Source organism: Oxyura jamaicensis, chromosome 1, assembly GCF_011077185.1.
Source record: "Oxyura jamaicensis isolate SHBP4307 breed ruddy duck chromosome 1, BPBGC_Ojam_1.0, whole genome shotgun sequence".
In the NCBI taxonomy this organism is placed as follows: Eukaryota; Metazoa; Chordata; class Aves; order Anseriformes; family Anatidae; genus Oxyura; species Oxyura jamaicensis.
This window is the reverse complement of record NC_048893.1, coordinates 101,357,468-101,370,642: the sequence shown is the minus strand read 5'-3', so window position 1 is coordinate 101,370,642 and position 13,175 is coordinate 101,357,468. Positions and strand designations below refer to the sequence as shown.

General features: G+C 36.3%; 1 protein-coding gene across 1 annotated transcript in view; it reads left to right on the top strand.

The window, feature by feature from the left end:
• The window catches only part of LOC118160584 (SAM domain-containing protein SAMSN-1-like), a 104,956-nt gene that overhangs the window by 40,316 nt on the left and 51,465 nt on the right, over positions 1 to 13,175 (top strand). The window contains exons 8-12 of the mRNA XM_035315397.1: positions 786 to 872; positions 4,723 to 4,790; positions 7,454 to 7,522; positions 11,033 to 11,156; positions 12,249 to 12,625. Of these exons, the coding sequence (XP_035171288.1) occupies positions 786 to 872; positions 4,723 to 4,790; positions 7,454 to 7,522; positions 11,033 to 11,156; positions 12,249 to 12,625 (725 nt within the window). The remainder of the gene's footprint in view (positions 1 to 785; positions 873 to 4,722; positions 4,791 to 7,453; positions 7,523 to 11,032; positions 11,157 to 12,248; positions 12,626 to 13,175) is intronic.

Below are 13,175 nucleotides of genomic sequence, written 5' to 3'. Positions count from 1 at the left end.
TGCTTCTGACACTCTGTGTTATCATACATATTCTCATGCACACTTCGATTCAATGGATTCTATTTTGTATAACATCTGCAGGAAATAACACCTTTTTTTTTGGGGGGGGGGGGGGGGGGGGGGCCACTCCCTTTAAATATTTTTTTTTTTGTTTTTTAAATTTGGAAATTTATATGGTATATAGTCCCAAATGAGTTTAAAGGAAAAAAAAAAAAAATACAAAAACTTCATAGTTATCAACAAAACATGACCACGATGTTGTTCACTGAAGGAACAAGTTAATGGCCATCTAGTTTTGGGAGATAACATTGCTTCTCACATTCAAGCTGAGACAGTATCAACCTTGGATGTGTGAGACATGGTTGTGGGCATCTTTGATGCTATTTCTTGCTGGTGCTAACACACTATTGGATTAGCTGTAAAATTAAAAATTAAAAAAAAAAAAATCATGCAATTCCTGGAAGCAAAATAAAGGTATGTGTTTTCTGTGGGCTGCTAGGTTTTAAAAACAGTGTTAAGATAAAAATCATTCTCATCATGTTCTAACAGTATGAGATGAGGTATTAGACAGTGACAAAAGATGATAAAACTTGAAGTCTGCCCACAATAAATAGCCTCTGTCCATCAAATTTCCCATATTGCAAAATCATCTATTCATTTCCATGTTTGACCAGTTTCTATAGCATTCCACAAGCTTGTTTGATTTGTATTCTTTGATAGACTTTCCTGTTATTTCACAGATTTACTATGAATTCAGGTGACTGCTCTCTGTGCTTTTACTTTAGACAGAAAAAATGTGAATGGCACACTTTGGCAGGGTTCCAGGAAGCCGGAAAATGATTCGTACATCAGAAGGCACTGTCAGCTTGAAGGTAATTGCTAAATGTATTTCAGCTGATTTTGCATTTTCCACAAAGTATTTTAAAGGGCACATAAGAAAATTTTTAATTTTTCACCAATAATCGAGTTAAATAATTTTTCAAGTCCTTTTGAGATCTACTTTGTCCTCAAGGAGGGAAAATGTAGTTTAAATAAAGCTTACGTTAAAACTAGGAAGATAAGAACACACTCTATGAACAATTCACTCTGTGGTCCATGGGTGAAAGAAGACTACTACAGTAAATTGCAATAGTTATGTTGCACAGGGCTTGACAACTGTAATATGAGCCTACAGTAGGAATCCATGTTCCCTGTATACTTTACAGTGCTCCAGTGCTCCAACCTCTTGTGTAGGTGTGATTTTTGTAGGTAATTCTTTTATCCAATTATCTTTCTAAAGCCTGTTTCAACTAACTTTAATTGAAACAGCTTTACAGCTACTGTATGGGAATTTGCTAGTAACACTGTTTAAGAGTTGACCAGCATAAATCCATTAAACTAACCACAAGAAATACCAAGTGAGCAGTCACCTTGTCTATTTAAATATAAACTAGCTTTTAAAAATCAAAATACTTTGACAATCTGCTTAACATTGCTTCCAGGAATTAAGTTTGTATTTGTATTTATTTTTTTTAAGTCAGTTTGCCATTACAGTTGCCTAATCAGACCAAACCAGTAAAAGTTCAGCACCTGTATTAGCAGAAACAGAAACCTTGACATGTAAGATTAAAGTGGATGTATCCTGTATTTTCTGCTTAAGCTAACAATGTGACAAGATGAGAAGTGTGTTTACTTTTAATATCTCCTGTACAAATGGTTTAGGTATCATCCACTGTTCAGAGATTCCACTGTTAACTGGATATGCCAAAGATAGCAGAGGACAGAGTGCCAGGTTTCCCTCTGGATTTCATTCACTTCATCACATGAAGATAAAGTGGTGAAGTGAAAATAGATTTGAAATTGTAATGCCTAATGCATTTGCTCATATATGTGTGAATAGGGTTTCTAGGAACCAGAACCAGAATGAAGATATGACAATAAAATTCAGAGGAACTCTGCCCTTGTGATGAACTGGTGAAGGGAAAAGGAGTGTTACTGGTTTGTAAAAAAAAAAAAAAAAAAAAAAAAAAAAAAAAAAAAAAAAAAAAAGTGATAATGATAGGAGAAAGAAAACTTAGACATTTCTTTCCTGACAAGTCTTACTTTTAACCAAAAACATTTCAGAATGATTCTTCAGTGTACTGCTGTACTGCACAGGTTGTCAGTCTGGAGGTGGAAAAAAGCTGAATCAGAGAACAGAACTTTTTGACCTTCCTCCAGACTCAAGACTTTTTTTTTTTTTTTTTTTTTTTTAATACCCTTTTAAATATCCAAAGCATGCAAAAGAAGCAGTGCACATTTTAAAAGCTGACAAGTGTTGTAATTGAAGGGCGGGGGCCCAGAGGGAACAGGAAGCAAAGCTGGCAGCTAAATAAAAATCTCCCTTTCCCACACTGAAGTAAAATTATTAAAAGGGAAGTCCCCTTGTGGACTGAGTGGTGAAAACCACTTTTCAGGAGATTTACTGTTCATTGCTATTGATCAAGATAATTTGTCAGTATTGATCAAACCTTTCCCTTAACAGAGATAATCCCTCAAGGTCTGTAAGTCTTTTGCGTAATATGAATTTCTGTTAGATCTGATCCAAATCTCACTGAAGTCAGTGAAAAGACATCCTCTGACTCTTGTAGCCTTTGCATTGCCTCTTTAATATGTCTTTGTGTACAACCTCTACAAAAAAAAAAAATCAGTTTTTCAAACTTATTGGGCAGTAAAAACATACCCTACAGACAGAATAGCGGGAATACCCATGTTTGGTCACAAGCCCAAACCCAATTCATTAGTACCAGACTTGCCAGCCTGAAAGTGCCATCACTGAAAAAGTTGATGACGTGAGTCACAGTCATTCCAGTTCCATGAAAGAGCATTTCTGAGACAAACAGAAAAGGACTGATACCTTGCAGAGTAAGTCGGAGTAATTCTCTGCTGCTCCTAATTCACTCCACAGAAAAGTGGCCAGAAAGAGCCCAGTTATGTTAATCTCACTTTGCATAACAACTTCTTGACATGAGTTATGACACCTACAGAAGTCCAGTTAGCTCTATATTTAAATAAATGGATGGATTATCAGACACCTGGCCCTCAGTGACTCCAAGGAGATTTGTAGGTGCTTGAGATGTCTGGTCAGTCATGTTAGATTTTGGACTCTAACATACTTTTTGGAAAACATGTTGGTGTTACTGTAATAATCAGGTCTGTAGGAGAAAGACAGTGTCTTCTGAGCATATATAAGCTCTTATGGAAACCTCTAAAAGCAAACTCATGTAAAAAATAATTTCTGTGACCCATTTTCCCTCTTTCTGTTGACGTACATGCCAAATAAAGGAAATTGCTTGATGGGGTTTCCTGTGCAACTGACCTATATTTTAAAGGCAGAACTGAGGTGTGAAAGGAGTGTATTTCTTTTTCATCTCATGCTCAGATTGTAATTTTGGGGTTTTAACTCAATCTTACAATATCCAAGTAATTACAAGGAAGATTGTTTGTTATTTTATTTCATTTTTTTGTTTGCTGAGGGTTGTCCTTTAAGAATATGAACAATCCTAAGTATGTCTCTTGATTCAGAATTTTCTTTTAAAATAGTATTAAAATATAGGGGCTAACTTGCCTGTGTAGTGGCCCAGCTGTACACACCCTGTGGTCTCATTTAAGTCTAATGTGAGTCTAGGTGTTTTGAGGACTGGGATCTTACTTACCTCTTTGAATATAAGTTTGCATGCTTATATCAAAATACTTTTTTTTCATATGATAGCTGAAGAATCTCAGTCAGTTGAAGTTATTTATTGAATGAACCTTTCTTTTTCTGTTGATTGGAGAGAGAGAGAAAGAAAAAAAAAAAAAAAGCAATCATTCTTGCCTGCCTACAGTTAGCATTTCTGAAACTATATTTTAAGTTAGCCATCCTTTTTCAAGAAGGAGAATTACAGATACTGTAAGGTATTCCTCAGCAGCAATAAGGAAACCAAGTTAGGATTCATGAGGAAAACTAAACAAAACAAAAAACATTCCTTCTCTTTTCTATTAACTTTGGAAATCCACAGTAGCACTTAATGTTGTGATTTGAAAATGATGTTTCCTTTGTTTTTTCTTGCAAAATAACTGCATGCCTCTGATGTCTGTGTTGATGGAATGCAATTGCTAGGGCATTTCTATAATAGTATAATTGTTGATGCTTTGCCTTTACTTAACTTTGGAAGTGAGAGATCTTTCAAAGAGAGAGTAGATCTTTTTCTTCTTAAAGACTTATTAAAATGTAGGCTTTTCAGAGTCATTTGACCTATTATTGTTCATTGTTGTAATGAAGGTAAATATTCTTCCCAAGTAAAGCATTCATGTCTTGGAAGGAATAGGTGGAAAGTAATTTCAAAGGATCAAGTTACACAGATCTCAATTGCAAAGACCATTTTTGCCCAGGGGCTTCATTTTTTACATGAATATTCCAAACATTTTTGTGCTAAATAGCTGAGCAAGAGGGAGCACTTGGTGGGAGTCTGAATGACTAAACTGAGGACTAAATTGAGATAAAGAATTAAGCATGAATGAGTTTTATTTGTGTGTGTCAGTTTGCCAATTTGCTCTGTAGTCTTACTTCAAAGTAGTTTTGAAATAAAATGCATGGTTAAAAGATACCAGATTACCTTCAGAGTCAAAATGTCAGTTCAAAATATCAAGTGCAATTCAAATGATACTCTTTAAAAAAACTTTCCTTTTTTTTTTTTTTTTTTTCTTGGTCACAATTCTCAGAAGATAGTATTACTGGTGATGGGATGCATTTGCTTAAAGGAAAGAAGATAGAAGAAACAACATGCCAGGTAAAAGAACTACTCTTCAGATTCTAAAATTTCATTCAAACATCAAGCATATTTATTCCGTCCATTCAGTATGAATTTGCCAACCATACACTTCATGGTCAATATACCTGTGTATTTTAAAAGCCAGGCTCAAAAGAAGACCGATGACTACCTGAGCTGTGCATCATTTTCATTAGGATGAACATATGGGTTTTATTACTCAGAAAACTGTTTGTTTTCCTGAACAAACACATTTCTGTTAAATTGATGTTCTAGAATTGTAAAAAGCAAGACCTGTACCAAATATATATATCAGTCTTGTTGGCACATGTATTCTAATGCTTTTTGAATTTACATAAACATATGTCTCCTCTTCATAATATTACATTAATCAGCCCACTAGTATGAGCAAATAAGGAAGTCTGACCCCTGGGTTTGCATAATAATAGTAACATAAATGTAGTTAACTCATCAGCTGATTAGCAGTGAGCAGCAGAGAAAGATATACACCAGAGGGTTGTGTCCTTCAAAGGGACTTCAACAGGATGGAAAAATAGGCCAACAGAAACCTCATAAAGTTCAATAAAGGGAAGTGCAAAGTCCTGAACCTGGGGATGAATAACCCCTTCCCTCAATACAGGCTAGGGGCCAACCGGCTGGAAAGCAGCTTAGCAGAAAAGGACCAATGAGTCCTGGTTGACACCAAGCTGACCATGAGCCAGCAATGTGTCATTGGAGCAAAGAAGATCAACAGCCTTCTGGGCTGCATTAGGCAGGGCATTGCCAGCAAATTGATGAGGGTGATCCTTCTCCTTTGTTCAGCACTGGTGAGCTGACCCACTCCATATGGGCACTGCATCCAGTTATTGGCCCCTGGATACAAGAGAAACAAGGAAATACTGGAGTAAATCCGGTGAAAGACCACAAAGATGGTTAAGGGACTGGAACACCTGTTATACAAGAAGTTGAGAGAGCTGGACTTGTTCTGCCTAAAGCAGAAAAGGCTCAGGGGTATTCCTTCACTCAGAGGGTGGTGAAGCACTGGAAATGGTTGCCCAGAGAAGTTGTGGATGCTCCATCCCTGGAGGTGTTCAAAGCCACGTTGGATGGGGTCCTGGGCAACCTGACCTAATGTGTGACATCTCTGACTGTGGCAGAGGGATTGGAACTAAATGATCTTTAAAGTCCCTTCCAACCTGAGCTATTTTATGATTCTGTCCAACACATGTATAAATACCTGATGGAAGAGTAAAGAAAAAAGATTCAACTCTTGTCAAGGGTGCCTAGTGACAGGACAAGAGGCAATGGGCACAAACTGAAATATGGAAAATTCCATTTAACATAAAGAAAGCATTTTTTTTATTATTATTATTTTTTTTAACTGTGAGGGTGGCTGGAAGAGGATGCCCGGAGTGGCCATGGAATGTCCATCTTTGGCGATGGTAAAAATCTGCCAGGACACAGACCTGGGCAACCTGCTGTATCAATCCTGCTCTAACTACATGTTCCACAGAAGTTACATGAGTCTGTGATTCTATGAGACATGGAAAAGACAAATGTGCAAAAACAAGCAAACAAACAAACAAAACAATTAAAATAAATGAATATTTTAGCTCTCTCTCTTTAAAGCAAATAAACTTTTCTGAGTGCTTCATGAAAACTTTAGTTCCTCTTCAGTTCCTAACTAGAAGTTCATTCCATTCCATTCCATTTATTCTGTAAGCAATGGAAAACAGGAAATTGGAACAGAAGTACAGGTTGAGGGACACAGCATGAGAAACACTGTAATAATTGAACTTTACCATAAAAAATAGCTTCACCATCTGCATATATTTTTCTTTTCTTTGTTCTTGTTTGTTCATGACTAGCAGGGCTCCCTTGATGGCTCAAGCTCTTTGTAGCATATTGGGAAAGAAATAAAATATGAAGTAATACAGTTTTGGCCTAATACATTTTCAGAAATGTTTCATGCTTCATTTCTCACATAAATTCTTAGGTTGCATTCAGCCTTCAAAGTGTCATTCATATTCATGAAGAAAAAAGGCTAGCGTTTATTACTTTCACTGATAAGCTATAAGCACTGTCAGGCTTGCCCACCAGGGACTTCATCAGTGCCCCAGGGAAAGTGTATTCTCATGATGTTCCTCTCATGAGGACTTTGCAACCAAGAAATGGATTGCAGGCAGATGATGAAAGTGTATATAGCATTGTCTTTGCTTAGTTCTGAGGACCATCCCATTTTCTCTGCATTATTAATCCAATTCATACTCACACCCCTGGGGCTTGGCATTCCAGGCAAAAAGAAGCAAAATGAATGAGGCTCTTTGTAGAAATGCACCAGTGACACTTGTTCCTCAACCAGGGATTTACTGAGGAAATACTTCTGGGGCTTTCCTACTCACACAGAAAGGAGAGCCAAGATCTAGGATGAGATCCAAGCATCCCATGATTTAATGCATACACTGATGCTTCCAAGATGTCCCAGATAGCTGAGGAAATTAACACAGATTGATATCAAACTGATTTCACTGGGTGTCAGCAGCTGGTGTCTGTCAGCCATTGCTTTTGTATGCACACAGTACTTCATTGAAAGAATGCTGAGCTCTCAACCTGTATTCAATAACATGATAGCAATTATTTATGTTGGATTTTTTTTTCTCTTTTTTACTTTTCTTACCATCCAGGTGATAAATTATGAGCAGTGGATTCCACCACGAGTTCACAATCCAAGACCAGCTGGTGATGGTGAAATGGTGAGTTGCCATGAAAATTGTTCAATTTTTTTTCATCAGTGGATAGCAGCCTGAAAGAACATGATGCTTTAATAGCGTTTCCTTTACTGCATGTGGCTTCCCTAAAAGTGCAAAGATCTTTATCCAAATTCATGCTATTAATCATATTTCTTTGTCTTTTTTAGAATATCTTATTATTGCTATGTGATTCCATGAGAAAAAATCTACCTATAATCCTACCCTGCTAAGTTTGGCTCTGAAGTTATGATTGAGTAGCTAGAGAATCAGACTAAAGTAATGTGAATATCTAAAGGGTAGACTGGTATATATGGGCAGGAGCATACAAAAGAATTTTACATAGTACTTGTTTGTATATTGGTTGATTGTGTCTTTACTGATATTTTTTAACATAAAATGTATCCAAATTTTACAGAACTAACTCTGTATACAAATATAGTAGAACGTTCTATATCATGTACTACTTTAATAGTCATTATGTGCGGCAGGAATATTATTGAAACTTTCAAAAATTTTCTACATTACAATAATAGTACCACCATGGACACAATAAGCATGCAATAATTTTTGTCTTCCTACTATTATATTGTACTCTGAATATAAGTGCAAAACTAATCATGATTAAACCATTGCAGCTCTTTGGGAAAGGCAAACAAGTTCAGGGAAAATCACGAAGAGTAGACTCTGCCATGACTAAATTCTTTATGCTGAAAAATGACATGATGTGCAAGTACTTTTATTGAAATTAATGCAGTTGCACCCAGTAAAGGGAGTGCTCAACAGGACACAGATAGTTGGAATCAGACCAACAGTGTTTTACATTTAGCTTTCAAATTGCCGTATTTCTGTCACCAGGTTAATCCTTACAGCATCTCAGTGAGCAAGGATTTCTAAGGTATTTAGAATATATTAGGATAAACTGAGAACTGTTTACCAGACACAATTTAACTCTTTTTCATGTTGATAAGTACATTTTAAATGTATACTTTTGTCCATATACTTTTGTACTTTTGTCCATAATTATTCATGTACACTTCATGCAAATTATTTGCAACTAAAACACAGCTTGTGATTTTTCTTGGACTTTTTTTTTTTTTTTTTTTTTTTGTGGTGTGACAACATTTTGCATGACTGATATCCTTTAAGCAGTGAAATAAAGAATATTCTTATTCTTGAGGGAATCCATTGCTTATAAATAGCTTCAGGAGCTTTCTTCTCCTATGAAGAAAGGCTGAGAGAGCTGGGGCTGTGCAGCCTGGAGAAGAGAAGGCTCAGGGGTGACCTTATTGCAGCTTTTCAGTGCTTACAGGGGGCTTATAAAAAAGGCAGAGAGTAAATTTTTGCTCAGACAGACAATGAAAGGACGAGGGGGGATGGTTTGAAACTAAAAGAGAGGAGATTTAGATTAGATTTTATGAGGAAATTCTTCACTCAGAGGGTGGTGAGGCACTGGAACAAACTGCCCCATCCCTGGAGGTGTTCACGACTAGGCTGGATGGGGCTTTGAGCAACCTGGCCTAATGGAAGGTGTACTTGCCCATGACATGGGGGGTGGAACTAAAGGGTCTTTAAGGTCCCTTCCAACCCAAACCCTTCCATGATTCTATAATTATAGATAGCTTTGGTCACTGATTGTGCAAAATACAAGCATAGCTTAATATTCAGATAATCAAATGCTCTGACCCTAAAACACAGAGGAAAACAAACATACAAACAACAACAAAAACAAAGGCAAAGGTCTTTAAATGCGTTTGAAATTAACAATTTTTGTGAGGGGATTCTTACTGCTCTGTGTACTGGCTTCCAATATTCCCCCAGCGTTCCTTGCTGAATGTCATTCCCCTTGCACAGAGGAAGAAGATACTGGAAAGTAGCACACTCCAAATTAGTATCCATCATCACCAGTCCAACCAGTAGCACTGTACTTCCTTTGCCATACAGTGAACAGTAGCAACCAGAGATGTTGTTCCAGATAACACAAACAGCAAGAGGAAAGTTGCTTGAAACCAAAGCGTAACATTTAACAGTTTCAAAGAGCTTTAACACTTTTCAAAAAGCTCTGTCTGAAGCTTGCCAGGAGAACACACCTAAATTGTGTGAGACCAGGATGATCAGTTTACCTGTTAGTTTATCTGGTTTCTACAGAAAATAATGTTTTATTTCATCTGGGACCAAAACTTCTGGGTTTTAATAGGTGGACCAAAATAAAATACTGTAAATTTAAAAGCTGCCTATCACCAACTGATACTGCATGAGCTTTGTTTCTCTGTAAAAGAGGGTTCCTGCATTTATTAAGTACATATGACGTTTCACTAACAGTAGACTCTACCCAATGAAAAGCAAAGAGTATTAGAGTTTCCCATTAAAAAAATATCTGAATAGATTATCTTCTGTTTATCTTGATGTCTCCATGATGGAAATCCCAGATCATACCTCAGTCATCATGTTGCTTTTGTATCATTACTTTTAAGTGAAAAAATGATTATTGCTATGAGAGGTCTCATCTAACAGAGCAATATTAACATTTTAAGTCCTTTGTGATTCATTTTGCAAAGACATCACACAATGGGAGACTGAAAAATTACACTTCAATTTCTGTCCTTAAATAAGCTAAAACTGCAGTCCTGCTATCCTGAATTTGGATGAGGAGACAAGGGCTTGAAATAAATCAGAACATGACTAATCTAACAATGTTTGGATTTGACCCACAGTTGATGGTGAATATTCAGATACAAGCTGTAAAAGGACCCTAAGGTTACTAGAGTTTTAAGGTGGATCTGCTTAGTCCTTATTTACAAGATCCTTAAGAAGGCAGAGAGGATTTTTAAGTCAGACTGAAGGAGAACTCAACTGTTTCTGGACTGATTTGCAAGACAGCTGCTGGTTTACTACAACATGAAAGCATGTGGGATGGCCACGTATTCACTAAGTTCCTGTCTAAGAGTCTGTAAAACCCAAACTTGAGTTACTCCAGTCGGGCATTATTGAAGTGTACTATAATAGATCTGAATTGCCATTTATGTTATTGCCATTTAGTCTAGGAAAGAAAACAAGGCCTTGATTTAAGGAATTATACCGATCAGTGTTTCAGAATACACTACCATACATATTTAAAAGTAGTAGTTTGACATATCTGGGATTTCTGTGCATACTTAAAATAATTCTGGATAACATAGTAGACATAAGTATTAAAATTATTTCTGGAATTAATCTGGAATTAAGTATTAAGTAATTTGGGGTGTATTAAAGTAATATGTAAATAGCAATACAAACACTGATCAAAAATTTGATATCCCTTGTGATTTGCCTTTTCCTTTTTTGTATCTATTGGTTACAGGCAAGGAAATGCCTAAGTTTTAAACTATTGTGAAGATAATTAATTCTTTAAAGATGAGATTTTCTTGTTCACAAAATAAGCATCTGGTTACCCGTAGGTTTTGTTGTTGTGTTTGTTTGTTTGTTTGTTTGTTTGTTGAGGCTTTAATACTATTAACATCTTTGGTTCTTTGCCAGGCTACAGAAGCAGATGATAAAGCAGAGTCCATGGGAACATTAAAACGATTGCAGAAATTGGTCCGAACCAAAAAAAACAACACACAAAACTTGGAGGATGTCAAACATGTTTTGATCCCCCTCAGTAAGTAAATCATCATATTAGCATTTTTTCCAACATTTGGCAAATGTCACAGTATTGAGCATAATTATAAACAGTCCTCTCCTGGTCTGTCATTCACCGCCCACTATTTTCAAACCCTAGCTGAGATGTTACTGTGATAGCACTTTAGTGCTGACTTCCTCATAGTGTGAAAACCTGTTTCCTGTCACACTAGCTTGAGTTTTGTAACAGTATATCTCGCAAGTGGGGATTTCAGCTAAATAGAATTGTATAACACTGGGGCCTTCGTGCAGAGGATAATTTGTTTTTAAGAGTAGTTCCTGGTTTTGTATCATGTTTCATATCAGGAAGGCAAAACTCACAAGTGCAAAGATAACTTTCAGTGTTAATCCATGAAAAAATTAAAGGCAATTCCCTTAGCCCATAGGACGTGGTGTTCTAAACTGATGCTGAGCACAGGTTATTTTCTTGAGTCTCCTCCCACAGATCACTGGTCTGACTGTGCAGCAGTTCTTCATCTGAACTTATTTTGCCAACATTTATTTAACAGTGCATGCATTTGAAGTAGAATGCATCGGTATATATGATTATTTTAAAGCTAATGCCAGCAATTGAATTTAAATTATCTGATGAACCACTACTCCAAACAAGTCATTTTTGGAGCTGAAACATGTGAGGAAATTTAGATTTCAGCAACTACTTTGTAATTCAGACATTCATAATGGAAAGATGTGGGAAAGGAATTATCCAGAAAAACCATCTGACCTTTATCCAGTATTTAAATTAAATTCACACTCTGCAACTATTGCAGCAATATGACATCTAATTAGCAAATTTTTATGTTCATTGCAGAAGTGGTACAAATTTCCAGGCTTTTGAGGGAACGACAAAAATTTACAAAATGGAGAATAAATCTTGCTTTTGGCTCAGATGTCTGACCCACTACAAAATCCTTTCCATCTCCCTAATTATGAAGATTTTTTCTAATGTAATTCTTGGCTGTTTCATTATTTAAAATGCAACATACACCACTTTAAAAAAAAAAAAAAAAAAAAGTATTATTTTCTGTTTGAAGTGCAACACATTATAATACAAATATTTGTATTTTTAAAGATACCTTACAAGATACTTATCTCTCTGAAGAGGATGAAGAAGCATTAACTTCATGCATGAAACTAACAAAACCTCAGGAAAAGAAGATCTGGAAAGACAATGTGAGGAGAAAAGAAGAGACTAAGACTAGGGCACAGTTTATTTCTGCATCTTTGGGACGATCATATACTTCCAAATTTAATAATTTAGGAAAAATTTCAATCCATTCAGAAGCTGAATTTCATTTGTGGAGTGACTGGAAGCCATTTCCTGATAACCAGCTCTGTCCTTGTGATTTCTTGATTTCAAAAATAGAAGAATGGGAAAACTGTACTTGCTCTTCTCATCACCCACATCTTTCTTATTCCCTAACTGATATGGATCTGCAGTACTCCTGGGTAAGTGAAAGTGGTTCCTTTTGTACTGAAATGTGTAAAAAGTGGAAGTTTTTGCTCTGGTTCAGCATAAAGAGATACTGTCATTTTCCATATGGTTATGAAATGCAATAAAACAGATTTAGATTTCAAGCAAATGGACATGAATGTGTCATTCAGACTAACAGCAGGGGTTCATATACCCCAAGGTATTTCATTTTCAACCATGCAGACATCAGCAGCATTGAGCTGGAAAGATTTAGACTATTCCGCTTCTCATCAGACACATTGGATTTTTTATCTATACATTAAATACTCATCCTTCCAGGCTTAGAAAACTTTTTTGGAAGTCTGGGGTAAGCAAAAGTCAGTTGAAAGGTCAGTGAAACCAGTGGGCTTGGATCAGACCCCTAGAGGTCACTGCAATACTAGTAAAGGACACTAGAGGTATTTAGAGAAAGGTCAGAGGCTGAAGAAGTATTGATGTTTCTGCCTTCTTGGATCAGGTCAGCTGTTGAAACCTGTTTTTGCGATTACCTTTGTGGCAACAAAAAGTTCTTAGGGTTGGTAGAAA